This window comes from Myzus persicae, unplaced genomic scaffold (genome assembly GCF_001856785.1).
Source record: "Myzus persicae strain clone G006 unplaced genomic scaffold, MPER_G0061.0, whole genome shotgun sequence".
In the NCBI taxonomy this organism is placed as follows: domain Eukaryota; kingdom Metazoa; phylum Arthropoda; class Insecta; order Hemiptera; family Aphididae; genus Myzus; species Myzus persicae.
The window spans coordinates 88,105-107,172 of NW_019103903.1; the positions used below are offsets into that span (position 1 = coordinate 88,105).

The 19,068-nt window shown below is 33.0% G+C and overlaps 1 protein-coding gene across 1 annotated transcript in view; it reads right to left on the reverse strand.

The window, feature by feature from the left end:
* Positions 1 to 213: 213 nt before the first annotated feature.
* The window catches only part of LOC111036127, a 68,851-nt gene continuing 49,996 nt past the window's right edge, over positions 214 to 19,068 (reverse strand). Inside the window, exons 6-11 of the mRNA XM_022318031.1 lie at positions 8,139 to 8,284; positions 4,371 to 4,555; positions 3,577 to 3,841; positions 3,334 to 3,518; positions 2,982 to 3,190; positions 214 to 1,363 (exon numbers count right to left, since the gene is read on the reverse strand). Coding sequence (XP_022173723.1) covers positions 1,218 to 1,363; positions 2,982 to 3,190; positions 3,334 to 3,518; positions 3,577 to 3,841; positions 4,371 to 4,555; positions 8,139 to 8,284 — 1,136 coding nt within the window. The 3' untranslated portion in view covers positions 214 to 1,217. The remainder of the gene's footprint in view (positions 1,364 to 2,981; positions 3,191 to 3,333; positions 3,519 to 3,576; positions 3,842 to 4,370; positions 4,556 to 8,138; positions 8,285 to 19,068) is intronic.

Below are 19,068 nucleotides of genomic sequence, written 5' to 3' on the forward strand. Positions count from 1 at the left end.
CATTTACATTCCTGAACAGGAAAAGTAACCCATACAAAAAGTAATCATATCTCATTTTATTTTTTTCTTATTTGTATTTAATTTATTTCCCCATTTGAATTTTTCTATTAACTCAAATCATGTTGAGTAATCAACGTCTACAATGACAAACAGGCGCACTTGTGTCGCACATTTTATACACGATGTTGAATTTAAAAACAAATATACACCACATACACAATATTAATATATTATGTGAGCTTATGTATAACAATATTATTATAACTGTTGTTGCATTTTAGAGTTATTGACACAGTGATACAGAAGCGCAGGTTAAAAAAAAAAACAGTATATACAAAAAATAATGAACTTTGCAGTACACATCATATAATAGGTACACATTATATTATATTTATCAGCAATATGTTTACAACACTTTAATATTCATTAAATGTTTTCCGATAGAAACATATTTTGACTACTTATCAGAAAAGTTATAATGTTCATCATTCCAAACGAACTAGATGCATACTATTTTTAGGATAATCTCCAAAGAGTACTCTCCCCAACCCATTTTCTATTTTGCTCTACGATCGGACGAATTGTATATAATATATATAATATACTAATATACTTAATACTTATATACCTAGTAAGTTATAATAATAATAATAATAATAGTAATACGTAAAATAAAATAAAAAATACTGCACATTTATCAAAAAATAAATAACACGAGATGCACATAAAACGCACAAATATTATCCGTGTACGAGCTAAAAACACGTAAATATTAAAACTACATAATATGTATTATATAATAATAATAATAATAATAATAGTAATATTAATATGATGCGTACAAAATTCGAATGGAAGACTGAAACATTATAATTATCTATTATAAATTCTTCGTTTGTTACACGATCGAAATATTCTCAGATCACAGATATTCTTAGCGTTTATATAAAAACAACAAAACATAAAAAAAAATTAGAAATAATAATAATAAAAAAAATCAAAGACCAATTTACACGTCGGTGAGTATCTACCTACATAATACTGTATCATAATAATGATAAAATCATTAATGATGATACTAATACAATGTACGCACAACGTACATCACGACGCGGAATAATAATAATAATTAAAAAAAATATACGAAGACATATATATACGTCTGAAGAATAAAATAAATGATTTTTGTATGTATAAAAAATAAACGGATATTAGTTTTAATTTTTGCTCGCTAACTCCAACGACGGTCGCAACGTCAGGCAACCTTCGACCCAAAAGTTTGGCCTGTCCAACATCCTCTGCCACAAGGCAGTTTCTTTTTCGTTGGAATCCATCCAGTCGACTGGTTTACCGTCACACATACCTGAAAAAAACATATTTTTTAAAAAAAAAATCAACATCAAAACATTGGTAAGTATTTCCTTATTTTTAAGTATAAATAACAGAGCTACTCTTTTATGGACATATATTAACTTAACCTATACATTCGTTCTAGACATTATCAATTTCATATTGCTCATATAGGAGCTATAATATAGTATATACTAAATAATATATAATTGCCTAACAACCAAATCCAGTGGAGTATAATATATTATTATTATAATTTTTTTTTGTGGGGGAGTGTAAGTTATACTTAGGCATAAGAAATAATTGTATAACCCCGTGTGAAGGGCTAAAAATTAAATCGTTCACCTATTGTGATCATAAATAACCGCACGCATGGGGGGGGGGGGATGGTAAGGTCTTACACAAACCTAAAAAGGATATGTATAAGTTTCTACGTGAGATATTTAGATAATAATGTAGATATGTATTGACAGGGTTTCTCATAAATATAAATAAATTTCGTAATATTCCGGATTCGTAAGTTAAATTACAAACAATAATTTTTAACATATTTCTGTGCAGAAATTTTCATATTTTTTTTATTTTTTTTATTTAATTTTCGAATCGGAACTAACATATCAAATGTTATAGGTACTCGTGTAAGAATTTACATTCATCAAAATACTGCACGGCTGATCACACAACATCCAAGTAAATTAACACTCGTCATGTGTACACAAATGGATTGAAAATTTAGTAGAAAACAACAGGTGGTGAAATTATTTTATAATATATACATAAATACACTATTATTAATTCTCCTAACATATTTGCCTACATCAAGGTACTAAATATTCTTCAATAAATAAAAACATTTTCTATCATCTTGTTTTATTCTTTTTCGTAAGTTCAAGAAAATATACCTATAGGATTATTATACATTTCTTGGGAACCTTCCCCTCCCCAAAATAAATACGCCACTGATTAAATCGTTTTATGCTATTAACATTCTACGCCACAATACAGTCCTTCAAACTATCTACGATAAAAATAAGTGATTGTTCGGTTGTTCCTTAATGGACGCGTACGCAGAGTGGTGAGTTTAGATCACGCACATAGGGTTTTTGAAACTTTGTACGATGCGACGTCCTCTCCAATCGATAATTATAATACATTACTTTTTCGACGTGCCGTTGTCGTCGCCGCCCATACCGACCGGCAGGTGAAAATTACCATTGTCATTATTACGGCGTATACGTTCTATTATACTGTGAATTGTGATATCGTGGCCGGAAAACACCGATGATAATAATTATTATTATTGCCATTATAACGGAGTGAGTGAGAGAGAGAGAGAGAGGTCGTGCGTACTTTTCAAAACCCGTTCTACGTGATTGCAACAGTCAACTCAAGATGTCATTATCATCACAGAAAAAAAGTTCGTCGTCGGATTGGGTTGATGATTGCTACGGTATGTCTCTCCCCCCTCCCCACCAATGATGGTTTGTCGCAAACTGACAGCATATTTCGGCGTGAATTTTACCTACTATTATATTTGTCTATATATTATCGTGGGGAACCGCGGTTTTAAGTAAATCATCGGACTTTTTATTTTCAAAAATTGGTTATTTGTCGATTAAAAAATAAATTACCTGAGCCCAATGATAGGCGGACGCCTCCCAAAAACTCATTGCTGCCCAGCCGATCGTGGTCCCAAACGGTCAATTCCAGACTCCGCTCCGCCAATTCTTCTGGAGATACGTCTCGGTACGTAAGCGTTTGGTTCCAGTTCGGGTTGCACGTCTTTCGGGCCACGTTGGTCTTCTGCTTGGAACTACGACCCTTGTCGGGTAACAAATAACTGGAAAATTGGGTAAACATAGATTAGCATAAATTACATTGTTTAAAAGAATTAACATAAAAAATGTATTGTCTATCTTTTGTATAAATTGTTTCGTTTCGTTTGCGGCTCTTAAAAATGTACCATTTTGGCCTGTTACTCACCTTTTGCAAAACGGATCGGATGAGCCGTTTGACTTGATCGCTTGAAGGTTCTTTGCGTCTTTCACTAGCAGAAGGAATGTGCCTTTGGTACGTTTTTTTGAGTTCGGGTCGGGTGGTACACACTTCAGTCCGACGATAATTTCGCCTTTGTTACTGACACACATAGTATCATCTAAAGGTTCTGTCTGTAATATACAAAATCACAGTCATTATTGTTATTTATTTAAATAAAATAATACTAACTCGTTCCTGAAGTGGGTAGAGCTTTGGTGATGGATCGTCAAATATCATGTTTTCCAGAGGAAGTTGGACCTCACCTAAGAAGTTGTTGCGCCCGAACATGTCCGAGTGCCACACACTTAACCATAGTGTTCTGCTGTTGAGCTCTTCCAAAGGTAGACTATACTTAAGTACCTCATCAAATATTGGGTTCATCGTGTGCTTTTTCACTCTAGTCTTTCTCTTGCCAGCCTTGGATTTGTCAGGCAATAGGTACACTTTTACGTAGCTATAAACAAAAAAAAAAAACGATGTATACAACGGTCACTGATTGTATATTTGTATCTCAAGGTATGGCTTTTTTCTTTTATTTTTTTATCAAACCTGACTTTTAACAAAAATATTTTACAGGCTTGTTGTAATCATGAGCTCGAATCCCTAATAAATTTATTAGGAATGCAATCGACAGAAAAAAAAAATGTAAATCGATGACGCGCGGTACGAGCATATATATTACCTATAATGTTTAATAACGATTCATTTTGACGGTAGATACACGTTGTAAGAGTGTAAGGCTTTTATAAATATTAGTATTAAGACTGTCGGAGCTGACTATTTATTAAGGTTCAAAAATTAAGGCATGCAATTTCAAGTTACTGGTATAAGTGCGATTGGTGCACGAGGCGTTGGGAGTTTTTCTTGCGAGGAAAGTTGTTGTACTAAAAACGTCCTTAAAAATAACTCTAGATCGATACCGTAAGGCGTCTATCGTACACCTCGTGGATTCGGAATACACTTAATATGGTCATTGTACTTACGGATCGGATCTGTTTCGTTTGGGATCGGCAGCTGCCAGGTCGCGACAATGTTTGATGTTGATCTCGAACTGTGCCGCTTTATAGTTGTACTGAAGACCAAACTCCACCTCACCCCTGATAGGCACTGTGCCATACCTGCCCTCTCCGGCGCCAGAGTACACGGACGCCATGGAATCGCTTCTGGCCTGTAAATGGAGAAAAACAAACGTTAAGCCACTATATTATTACATACAACGCATTTTTTATTTGATGTACAATAATAATATATAATAATATATACAGTATTGCGTATGTGCAGATTAGTTTTTGGAAATGCAACACAACGAAAGATTCTTCAAATGCATCGAAACGAAATGGATTTACGCTCGGGAGATTTGAAAAAAATCTGAATTCAAGAGTGCCGAAATTGAACATTTCCTCCGAAACGAAAATTATAACGTTAAGTGTTAAAATCATCCGCGGCGGTTCAACGACGACGAGCAAAAACCGACAATATAATAGTCTATATGGTCTGACAAGTTATACCTATAATTGTCGTGGCTGCGCTACGGCGGACGACAACAATTCGTCCAAGTAACGACGGCTGTAATTTATACACACACTCATACTCAGTTTGAGCTCCAAATCTGCCCTCTTATTTCGCTATAACCTCTGTCGTAAACTTGAGACACGTCGTCGCGGTTTCGTGACGTGAAAAGCGTCACGAGTTGATTATTATTAATTAAAATTTAAAACCACCGGCACGAATCGATTATTAATTTGCGAAACGTTTGATGCACGAGGGATGTTACAATTATTACAATATGTTATACGTCACTTCAGCGGAGCCGCATGCACTGCAGCTTACTTTCATCCATCGACCGTTGTATACGATTTGTCATTATTTCCGTTACATTTTATGACGTGTCTAGTGCCGTACACTGACGGATGCTATACCCACTACTGCTACTAGGTACTATTTTTCACGATTCAAAAAATATTTTCATCCTATTATTGTTAAAAATAAAACTGTTCATCTAGTGCCTGGATAAGAGTGTATTGCGATAAAAATAAGTTATGAAATTCGCTCTGTATTACGTGGAGACGCTCGATAATACTATAGGTAGGTACTAGTTTTAAGCGTAATCGCGTAACGACTATTATATGAACGCTCTGGAATCGCCGCTCTCGTTAACGGAGTTTAAACGAGCGCGAGTTAATAACATAATGCATACATATATACATATATACATATATAGCCTAGACGTTTATTATTATTATTATTATTATTATTATTATTCATAAGATGGTATCGCGGAGTTTACGGAGAGAATTAAAGAACCGCGATAAAGAAATAAGGGACGTGGCGGTGGCGGTAGTTATAGTGAAATAAACGGCGGTGCAGCTACGATTAAATGAAATATACGACCGCAGATTTCGGGTTCAGCCACGGCACGGGAGACGTTGTATTATTTTTTTTATACATCATAAGTATATAACAACATCGCAGAGGCGAGAGAAAAATAATAATTTAATAATTCGAAACATTTCGTAGTTGGGAGTGGTGGTATAAAGCGCGAGTTTCTTCGTTGCAGCAATAATCTTACAATCGTATAATAATGAAACGTACAAAAGTTTAGAGTGTGCGTGTGTACACCTGTATATACATATAATATATATATATATAAACGCAAAGTGAATCCGAGGGAAAAACGGCGAAATGCGAGATGGGAAACCTTGAAAGTTGTGTTGATTTCGTTTGCCGAGGAGAAAAAATAATAAAATCCTTCGAAAACACTTAAGTTGCGCCGAACGAGCACATTAACATAAAAAAAATTAATCGGGCCTTGCCGCATTCGACTTGAGCGAAATCCAGCAGAATTAAACACGATAAATCCTGGGCAAAATAATACAAACTGCGACGACATCGTAAACACGTAAAATCGTATATATTGCGAGGGGAAACCAAAAGTGAAGATAGCGCACTACGGTGTTCGGTCGTATCAACTGATAATTTGCATTGTTTAAAATTCACGTGCTGTTTGGTAAAAGTACTGAAAGAAATAAAAAACGGCAAGCGCGTGTGAAGTGCGCGTATTACCTACCGAAAAAGTATATAACAGCCGCGTTTCGTCTCCTTTGTCTCACAAAACGTATAATTTCACTCGGGCGTAGGCAAGTACGCAGTTGGTTAAGATTAAATTTACAAATGAGATCATTATAACTGTGACCCGGTGTAGAGGTTTAAAAAAAAAATGATTTTATTTTAACGCTAGTTTTCATTAAGCGTTTGAAAATATTTAGAATTAAACTAATGACTTGTATTAATATTAAAAAAAAGCCATGCGGCACATCTGTTGTTATAATGTTTGTATATTTATAATTAATAAATAATTTATGGATAAGTAAACTTTGATACTGTAATTACTAATTACTATAATATACTGTAATGCGAATATATGCGATACTCACATTTTCTATAAGTTTAAGCTTGGGAACGACAACAATTGCTACCAAGTGAAAAAGTAAGTGCCTATACCAAAAATGTGGACAATATTTTGTCAAACATATGTGCTAGTTAAATTCAATAGTCGTGTGCTGTTTTCCTAGTTTTCTTAAAAAATACTAAAAAATGGCCATTTGTTCAATCTGTGTACATTTTCCAATTTCATTAAAATCTCCATTATGGCTAGGTATTTAAAAAATAAGACACATCCCGTGAAATAAACCAATGGATCAGAATTCCCCAGATCCACGATTTAGAATCTAAATCGTTGCTATTACGACATCCTATTCGTTAAACGTAAAGAGATTATAGTGGCCCGTCCGCATTAAAAATAATTCGCGATATAACTCACTACTCACCCCGACCGGCGACCACAAAACGTTTCCGGAATTTTCTTCCCAAATTGATGAGGAACAATTTTAACACCGAGCGGAAGCGTCCGAATCGTGCGGATTAAACGCAAAAACACACTCATAATGATAAATACTATCTAAAGTATTTTCGAACGCGATAAATCTCACCCTGTTCTACATAATATGCACAAACTTCGGTAAGTGTCGATGACGCAACAAGAGCCACACATTAAACAAACGTGTTGATGATTTGTCTTCTCGCTCTTATCTAATTCACACTATTAATGTTTTATCAATAATCATACCAAAAAATAACAAATACTTGTTTTTAAATTGTTAATCAAAAACTTCTATCACTGCCGTGGTAAAATCCTAGCCGTTAGTAATTAGGTATATTGACCGATCGTCGTACAATATGCAACGTTGAAGAACTTACATGGTATTTAAATACTTGTACTTCAATATTAATACTTCATAGTATAAAAAAAAAAATACAATAAGTACTATTGTACATTTTTAGTTTTAAAGGATAATTTACTCATTTTATGGCTAAGTTAGGTTAATAGGCAATATGTAGACTGTAGAGAGTATCTACCTATAATGATGTTTTCATCGATGGCTAATTTGTGTATTAACTTGTAACGAATGAATATATATATACATAGTTTGTATATTATATATACTCAAATGAATACTGTAAAAAGTATTTAAATACCTGAGGTACTCAAATACCAGCCTTCCTTTTAACTCAAAATTTAACCCTATATACCACGGCGGTGATCAGGAGCGCCGAATTCGTCAAAAACGTATAAAGCAAATAGTAACGTGTACGATTTAAATTATAAGTATATACACGGTCCACCAGTCCATTACCAATTTTCAGTGCCCCCCCCCCCCAACTGTTATTTTACTAAAAATAAAAACACTCACCACGCCCAGCGAAGAGCTGCTTCTGTGCGACAATTTTTCCATCTCGTCTTCGGGTTTTGAGCAAAAAGCTGAGCTAGCCAAAGGTTCGGAACCACTGATGCCGCAGGCTATCGTTGTCCTGCAGTCGTTGTCGTTACCCGTAGCACCTGCGCACGAAACAGAAATGAAAACAATTTTAATATTATTTGTAAAGCTTTCTATCACCTAGGGTATATTATAGGAGTTTTTCGTACGCCCTGTACGTCACCAAATGACTACTAATCCATCGTTGTACGAGCTATCGTCACACTACTCTACGTCACCCAATTATTTAACGATTATTCAGTGTAGGTACCGATATTATTACAGATTTCGGTCATTGTTTTAAACATTTTTTGTCATATCTTATGTCGCCCGCAAATCCATTACGTTGCTACCTAACACAATATTAGTGGTTTGTTCAGCTATACTCGTTATTTCATACAGTTGACATCACCAATAGTTATAAGAGGACATTACCGTTTCGACAATAAAGAACCCTATATAATTTATGTACAGATCTTAGAACGAATAATGTAATTGATTTATTTCAATAGGTACCTACCAAACCGATATAATAATAGTCGTATTGATTCATAATTTCTCACCACAATAAATTATTGTCTACGTTCAATGTTATATCTTTTAATAATACATCATCAGTCCTCTCCCATCATATTATGGTCGAGTCGATGCATGAAGTACCTATACAATAATTAGAAACGTAATGCATTTTCTTTCGCAATAATTATATATTGTTTACATAGATATCCCGTGTTATTAAAACGTTGCTATTTTTTTTTAAGTATAATTAAAATCGTTAAGATGGTAATGTTACTAATGAGATAAATGTAGAAAAAACTAATTTTATATGATAATTACTAACGACTCTCGGGTATATGATTTGATTATAAAACTGTTCGAACAACACGTTATATACTCGAAGAGTTAAAGAAAGTACATTATGAGATGAACATAATTACTATCGCGTACATAATCAAAATCTATATCGCTGTCATTCTGGCGGAGAGTACATGATTCGCAATAGTTGTGGTATCTCTATTACTACATTGCAGGATGCTTTTTTTTCTAGAACTTATTCTAGAATTATATAATTTTACAAAAACGTTACAATTTTTTACGACATACCTAAGCAGGTACTGTTCTACATTTTTCAATAATTCTAAATTTTTAAAATCTTGTAAGAGTTCTTAAATAAAAATTTAAAGTTTCACGACGAAATTAAAAAATATATATATGTACGATTTTGTTTTGTTGCGAAACACACATAGGTGTACCGTTACGAATAATATGTATATGCCAATATAATAATCATTAATATATCGTGTGGTTACAATAATCAACGGGTTGGAACTCGGCGCGTTTCACCTCTTTTAATTAGCATTATGCGATGTCTACTAATTAACTAATGCATCAATAAACACTGAACAACATAACACAAATACACGTGTGTGTGTGTGTGTGTGTGTGTGTGCGTGTGACGTGTTAGTATTGTGTATTTATTGTATACGTAATATTCATTCATTGTTTTTATACATTTTGTACAGCAGGGAAACTTATGTAACGAACAACGACCGAATTGTAGTATCGAACTCCAATTCGGTAATTTACACACGTACATCGCAGGTAGTTTCAGTTATTTATTCCCTGCGAGTTCTATACTATTGTTTGCATGTTTGATTCGTTTCAAGAATCCCTAAAAAATATCTAGTTAAAATTTATATTTTATGTATTTTAAATTCCACCGTTATTGGTTTTACATGTAAATGAGTTCTAAATTAGCAAAATAAACTTAAACATTTTTTAACTCGCACAAAAAGCTAGATAACCCGAATTTGTTGTGACCCGTCGGCATAACAAATTACGGATAAAATATGCATTATACATTCGCTGTAGGTATTAAGTAGGTATTAGGAAATCGATACGGTTTTATCGTCCGCCTCAGCGTTATAGGATAAATTAGCCTATTATTAGACTATATAATATAATATAATATATACACACAATATACATATATACATCCATCTAAAATTAAAGATATCATATGACGAGTAACGATTATACCGATCTTATAAATTAGTAATAAGTTATGCGTATGTGTGTATAATAATGTGTATAAAACTAGAACGAAAAATACAACATGAGTGCTGGGCAAGATATCACGTTTCCTTAAACTCAAGAATTACAAGGAAATATACAAAGAAAGAGCAATCAAAAAGTTAATGAAAGTTTTCAAACGTAAAATTATAAGCCTTGGCTAAAGGTGGCAAATGGCAATACATGAAAATGGTAAGAGCCAAGAGAATTGTCATTCGAGTAAAATTTTAGTCGGTAGCTACGTTATTATTTGGACCCCGATCAAGTGTACGATTACCAGACATTGTTGAAATAAAAAATAAATAATGACTTTCGTGGCAAATTATGTTTGTCATTATACTATATATACATATATATTATATAGAGTTATGTTCCTATTTTGTGAACCGAAGAAAATTTTCTTAAGTAGGACACTACGCTCTTCGATGTAATAACAAGAATGCAGGTTAAATAAATACCGATATTTTATGAGAATTATGATCAATAATAATATTATGTTTTATAGGTATACCCACATATTAATATTTGATAATAATATTATTATATTCATTCCCTGCGACGTACTGCATTTCACGTCTGCGGCCTAAAGAGAAGGCGCGTGCACGTAGGTATATTACGTAAGATAATAATATCTGCTATAGTCCTCGTTATTTAAATAATCGTCTGAAATTTCGAAATCGTATCTTTGATTCAACAATGTTTGTGGTGGGAAGGGTACAACGTGTAAATCGGACGATATTAAATCATAACGTACAATATTTCACTGTAGCCTCGACCTTCGATTCGATATTGAACACTACCACGGTCCGCACATTTCGGACAATGCAGATTTGAACTTGGTTTTATTGTTGGTATAATCCCGCTTCTTTGGGAAAAAAAAATCCGTGGCGAATTGGATTTTCATTATATTTCATCGAACGATAGTAGTTGTAACAACGAGAAGCCGATAACGCCATACATATATATTGTGATTACAGATTTTACTCCGAGGGCGAAATGGGTATTGTTCGACGTCAAGTGAAATTTTTGTTGCGCCGCACGATTTACTCACACTGCACGCGCGTCGAAGCATTCGAACTTGGAATATCATATTCGTGCAAATTCTATGAGAAAAACGTATATGTTTAAAAATACCGAAACAACGTGTGTAGACTATTGCTTCTAACTCTTGGTACCGCTAGGAAATCGGATATTATTGTTTTGTATACCATTATATAATATATACACGACCGCTGTACCACAACATAGTTAATTAATTATCAATTTTTTTTTTTATCTCATTTATATATTCCTACGATCCGTACAGTTTTATGGTACAATCAACGTAATGTTTTTAGAATTTGTTGTAAATTTTAACTAGTGTGTCGTGGGAAATGAATTACCACTTTCGTCTGCGCAGAAAATATTAATATTAATTTATTTTAACTGCTGCAGGTCGCAGCAACATTTTCTTTTGAAACACCGCGGGGAGGGTTTAACGATATAATTCAATCGTAAATATGATTCATAGGAAACACTCGAGACACTCGCGTCTGGGCAAACTTCTCGGTACCCATCCATATACACACACACACACGCACGCACGCACACACACACACACACACACACACACACACACACGCACACACGTCGTATTCGCTATGCGCATAATGACCAGCACGGCAGATCAAGCGACACGGATTTATCACATTTGCCCCCGTTGACTATATCCGCTCAGCCACCGCCGCCCTTACAGTGCACACTGTCGTATAAGCGCGAGAAAGTATTATTCCGGTATTTATAGTACGTACCTGTGCGAACACTATAAAACGACAAAACCACGACGTCGGTTAATTCGTTTTATATCTGTTGGCACGATCGATTTTATATTACAATTTATAACAATAAGTGCGTCATAATACATAATATATATTTGTGCCAATTTTTCTAAAGAAGAAACCCAAAAGCACCACCACGTTAAGTTACGCCACGCGATACGCAACAATAATAACCACACTTAGTGCCTCATTATACTATACCATACGTTTTGGCCGGTTCCGCGTTTCCAAAACAGCTTTGTTGTTTTTAATATTCTAGTTTATTATCAAAGCAGGTAAAACAAAATAATAGTATCCGTGATGCTTTCTTGTAGGTGCACAATAATACTTAATAGTATACAAAATGGTGTAAATATTTACGGGATAAACGAAAAAATCAGACCATATAATATTATTATGAACAAATAATTAATGTCAAGATAGCAGCGGTGAGCTAATAATATAATAATATATAATACATAAGTAACGCTGAACCGAAGTGAATATTAAAACGGATCAAATCAAAGATATTATACCTGTATAAAAATATTATTATTTAAATATAATAATAGACACCAATCGAGGCATTTTACGGCGTTGGAAATTTACGAGAAATTTACGATGGTATGCAATATTCAACTAACAAAGTTTGTTGGATAAGATATTATATTGTATTATAAGTAAAATAATTTATCAACTATAGTTAGAATTTCCTATCATACATAAACAAATTAAAAAACATTATTACCTATTAAATGTTTCAAACAATTTTTTTTAAATTTTTTTTGATTCAAAGTCGTCACACAGAGATTTAAGACTATTATTAGGTAAAAAATATTAATTTGTTTTGGCCTAGCTCGGTCGCTCGGTGTTAAATCAGTAAGTGTATAATTGCATCAATGTCATATATTATGACTATATAATCAACTTTAGTTGAAATAAAATTGCATTGCTCTTTTGAAGATCTTCTTTGAATATCAAATTGTTTGGTTTCGTTTAAATTATTCATGATGTGTTTACATTTTTAATGCCAATTCAAATTAATATCAAATTAATAATGACTAATGACAGGTAATTTATAACTATAGTATATTTTAAAATCACCTTTCACATTATTTGTCCAATTCCTAGTTGAGTTTCGGAACGCAGTATCTCAATAACGTGGATAAAATGGGGGGTGGGGGGCGGAATTCGCACGAGGTGTATAGAATAATTAGTATAAGCCTTATATAGGTATTTTTCATTTACGTGATTTGAATTGAAATAATACAATACATTTGCTACATTTGGAGACTTTTTCATTTTGAAGGAGAAATGTCCGTTTTCCACTTGGGGTATACGTATGTTGTATTCCAACATACTTAAGTATATGTAACATGTACAGGTTAATACTATTATTATGATGTGAATTATAAAGTGAAACAATACCACAAATATCCGTGACGTATAGGCTGTAAATAGCCACCGTAAAGATACTATTGTAGAGGTATACTCTGCAGTCGTGGCGGAAATATGTGTGCAAAGTAAAAGTTGTTATTTGTGAGTGTTCAGTGACGTTGAGTCTCGGGATATTTTCTAAACGACGATTATCACAGTAACACTCATTTTGTATAGGGTGTCTCGTCGAGATTGTTCCTTTTCGATAATTTTTTATCAATATTAGTATTATGGAAATCAGATTATCATCACTGTACTATAGAGAACAACCATTATGTTGCAATTGCAATAATTTTTATAATATTTATGATAGCGCATGTAATACAGGTAGTTTTTGATCAACACGTAAAAGATAAAAATATTTGTTGTTATATCGTCCTATCGTCGAGGACAGTAGAGTAAATGTAATTAATATTTATTATAGAGGGAAAACGAGTGTATGAGGAGTGAGGACTACAGACACCTGACACACTTAAGTACAGAGACACTATATCTCTAGGTATACTTTTTACTGCAGAGTCTGTGAATTGTATAGTTTGCGTGTATTCCTCTTATAAGAGTTGTAGGTGGTACGCTCTTATGTCCGTCATAAAATATCACAATGATATACTCGTATCGTACGGTTTACCGTGTTTTTACTTTTTAGATCAAATAATACAGTCGACCATAGCCGTTTTTGATATAACGGTTACGACGCGCCTCCGTACAACCGCAATCGAGACTTCCTAGGATAAAAGCGAAATCGATAAAACAAACAAGGGGGACTCGCGGTTAGGTTTTTTGCCGTTTTATGTATACACTAAAAAAAATGACGAAAGTAATGTAAATAAAATGTAGAAAGGTCAAAATTTTCAGAAAAATAAGCTGTACAAAATGAATATCTTCAATTGTTTCAAAAATTAAAAATTTAAAAATTAATTTTTTAACTTTTTTAGTAAACATTAAATTTAATTAATAAATAAAATATATGTCTTTGTCTCTGTGAATCTAATAAAAAACAGATTTATGATATATTTTATTATCTCAGGCGACATAGCAATGGGTAAATCCTCGTAAGGCACCCTATATATAAAATATAATCAACAAAAAAAACCTCATCATCCAATTGGTCAAAAATGCTTCGGCGCACTATCTCCTCCGCCACAGCAGAGTACGTACAAACCCACTATTGCATAGTTCATAATTTGATATATATATATTCTCAGGTTTGGAAGGTTTGACCGCAGTAGTTGTCTAATACACTAGATACCTATATCTAAATAATATTATATAATTTTAGCTAGAAATTATGCATTACTACTACACTGAATTAAATATAAACTGACGTAAGAACCAATAACGAAGAATCAAAATAGATTTTTTTTTTTAAATTGTTTAGTAATATAATATTATGTTGAGGTTGAAAGTCTCAGCGTTGCTTGGTTCCTCGTTCAACTCATCGTATAAAACATATAATCTCGTACGTACAATTTAATCTTATGATTGTTGTATTCAAATATTCTATGAGTTAGTATTATTTTTCTACCACCAACATCGAAATGTTTATAATCTCACTAGATTACTACGACGCAAACACGCTTTGTGTAGAAATTAAATATGTGATTACTTCGATGTTTATTATTATTTATAATGTAGGTCAGTTTTTGCAGTCAGCGCAACGTGCGGAATAAAGAACGAGATTACGAAACAATAGAGATGATGTGCGAACTTGCCGAAATAATTATGCTGGTAACTATTGCTGAAGAGTGCATAATAGTAATGCAAATTGCAGGCCGTGTTATTCCGACTGAAGATTTTTTTATATTCTATCTAAATAGGTAGTATTCCTCATTCAACGCGTGGAATCGTTATTATTATATGCTGAAGTGTGTATTTTACAAATAAACATGATTTAAAGAATAAATGCGGTACGATGCACTCGTAACACAACACAGATATGTAGCATAATATATTGTACTGTGTTACACATATTATTATTGTGCGATCGTACGCATCGTGAATTCAACATATTTTTCGTTTTAAACACAAATACCGTGATCCAGTGTGTAACGATATATTATTATAAAACCTACGATCAACCAACCAACTACGAACACAATATAATAGACGGACGTTTCGAAATTCTGTCGCCGAAACGATGTAGCGTTTATTAGGTATAAGACAATACAAATACCGACTGCGAGATCAAAAGAAAGTGAAATCATGCGCGAGTGTACAGATTTTTATAAAATAACATCGTTGTCTTCGACGGAAGAAATCCCGGACGGGACGATACGACACGAGAGATTGCCGTAGTAGATATATATTTTAACGTTGTAGATAATATTATGAATTTGTATTCCGTGCACGTATCATGTAAAATTTACGGTTTCAAACCCACACGTCATTCGTCTTTTCTTTGAAATTAAGCGTAATAACTCTTAAAAATTATTATTAAAAATATTTTTTGAATAGAACCAAATTAATTTTGGAAAAAACCGTTATTTTTCATTTGAAAAACTAGTTTTTTCCGGTACTGTTCCAGTCCCCGAGCGTGAATATTACGCGTAAAAAGATGGGATTTTGACCACACGTAGTAGTTTTTCAATTTACCGTAGCCAATTTTAAGACGCAAAATAGTACCGCAATTACGCACCTGCAGCCGAAAAGAAGAAGAGTTTACAGTCCAGTAGGAGGAAGACGGCCTTAGCAACATAAACTTTAATACAGTAGGTACGACATTATAATAATACTCGAATACGTATATTATAATATTATCTACAGACCATACGTATATAATATCTAATATATATCGTCAGCGGATGATTTGTTCGTTTCCGAGGACACTTAGATCCAGCAAACGTCTCACAATTATAATATAGTGGTATTCAAGATAGACCTCGGCTATGGCAACCCCACCCGGTCGGTGGGGAATTTTCAATGTCTCACGGTGGTCATCGGGACGTTATCTATACATCCACCAATCCACCACCACTATATTGTATACTTATACTGTTGACGACACACACACATACGACTTGTCGATGATGTGGGTTACAAGGTCGTCGGCATCCAAGCGCGGGACACGGTGAAACCGAAAACGTTTTACTGTATATTCGTGTACATGCGGGTACGCGGCGCGGCTTTCACTGCACTGTGCATAAAATATAATAAAATATTTGCGTCGCCGAGATTTGCAGCCCAAGAACGCGGCGGCGGATTTAAACGAACGTTTCGAAAAGACGGATCGTGTTCGTCCGTTTCGCTAATATGTTATCTCACCCGTATATGCATAACAATATGGCCGTTAGATTTTTGCACTTATTACACTCGCTGTACTCACACGATCTCCAAGTCTCCAAGTACCTACAATATTTACCAATCAAGAGACGACTACTGATCGATACCTATACATAATATATTTTGCCATACAATTCGAGACGTCTGTTTTGAAGTCAGAGGAGGAGGAGGGGGGGAAGAAAAAGACAGAACGGATTTGGTGAAACTATAGCTGAACGTGTCGTGGATGACGAAAGTAAATATGTAACACGATATTATATGAACATTTCAAAAACTATACACCAATTTGTCGGGATGGTTGTGTTTCCGACGACCCGAAGTAACGGTGAAATTATAGTGATGAACATTATGCGGACATTTAACATTAACTAGCGTAAAACCAATAGGTAGGTTGTTCTTGTTTTAAATTGTCTGTGCACTCGTGGCATAATTTTGCGTTTTACAAAGACAGACGAACGAATATACGTTTTATGTTTGGTTGAAAAAAGTGCTTAGATAATGACTGCCGATTTCCATATATAGTGATTTTATGGCTTATATTTTTAACACTTGAAAATGAATCTTACACAAGCATATAAAATATGCTCCAGATGATCTAGTTATTAAACCAGCTGGGATTCAAAAAGAAATCAAAATCAACCATTAAGTTAAAAGTCATTTAGAGTTGTAATAAGAAAAGTATTATTATATTATAAGATTATAAATTATAATACCTTTTGTCCGTTTCTAGTTATAAAAGTATACCGTTTTGTATTCATGGGGATTACGAAAGCTATTAAAATTTCAGCCACACGTGCAATGTTTTAAAGTTAAAATTTTGTTCAAACGTGGTGATAGTGCATTATAATAAACATACATGAAACATAAGTATAGGTACTTCGTACTAATTATAAAGGTACTGTTTGTGGGTTCTATCTAGTTACATTGTACCATGGTTTTACAGCAAAATTATATCATTATAAATGCTTGAAGAAAAAACCATTGACATAAGTGATTATATACTTAAAATTTGAGCTATTTATTAAAATTGATAATTATTTTCGATGAAGATAATATATAATATCCAAACAATACATTAAAGATGCGTAGCATACAATTATTATAATGAACAAATTAAAAATGTTATTTGCATTTATTTGTCGTTAATACTTTTTCTTTCTCGGCAAATAACGAAATCTCCATTCTTAAGGTATAAAATGTTTACGACTTCAACCATGGCAAGAATAATAATTATAAACCCATAAAAACCAAAAGTACCAACTCGTATGAAAATAATATAATATAATGTCTTTTTTTTTATAAAATATAGTCGTCTATGTATCATGTACCTGTTATATACGATATACCATTGTAATATAGCGGTATATTTATGAATAATTCAAAAGCATTGTGTTCTATTTACTATTTTTTCAATTTAACATTTAAACATATATATTAACCTTTTAAAATTAAATTTAAGAAAGGACTACCTGATTTTTATTATTTACTAATTATATGTCAGCGGTTATTCAAATTTCAAATATTATTTTGTTATAATGCGATTCAAATAAGAAACTGTTAGTGACAAGGTAAATCTCAAATCTTTATTTCCTAAAAATAATTTCTTGGATTAGTTTTTATTAAGTTCAAAAGTATAATTTACAAAGATGAAATTAATAACATTTAAATCGTAAGCTACGGTTCTGCATACAATAATAATGAACGATTTTTGACATAATATTTTATTCTCAGGTTTGGAGAACTTATCAACTGTACATGGGGAATTGGCAAATGAATATAGGTAGTACCTATATTTTCATTTATATTTTTTTTTATTAAAACAACATAATATAAAAGTTATTAATACTGTGCCAACATAAAGTCAGTAATACAAATAAAAATAATATAATATAAACATTATTAAAGAATATTTACGTATTTAGGTACTTTTGTTCTGAAAATACAGGTAAACCGTCATAATCAGTTACGATAACCGACACGGTAAAAAAATCTGTTGCGATTTTCTATATGTTTAAGTATACAAATACAAAATATTAGATTTAGTGTTTTTGATAATACATAATATGCATTATGTTATCCATGACCTTATAATAATGTTAACCGTATTCATATTAAACTGTTAAACTACTTATAACGATACAATACGAATTTAGGTTGAGTATGATAACCATGATCATTGAAATAGCGCACTACGGCGTTTCAAAAATGAAACTCATGTATTATAACAAAAAAATGTTGAAGCCGAAAATGATGCGTAACTGTAAATGTTTGCTGTATAAAGG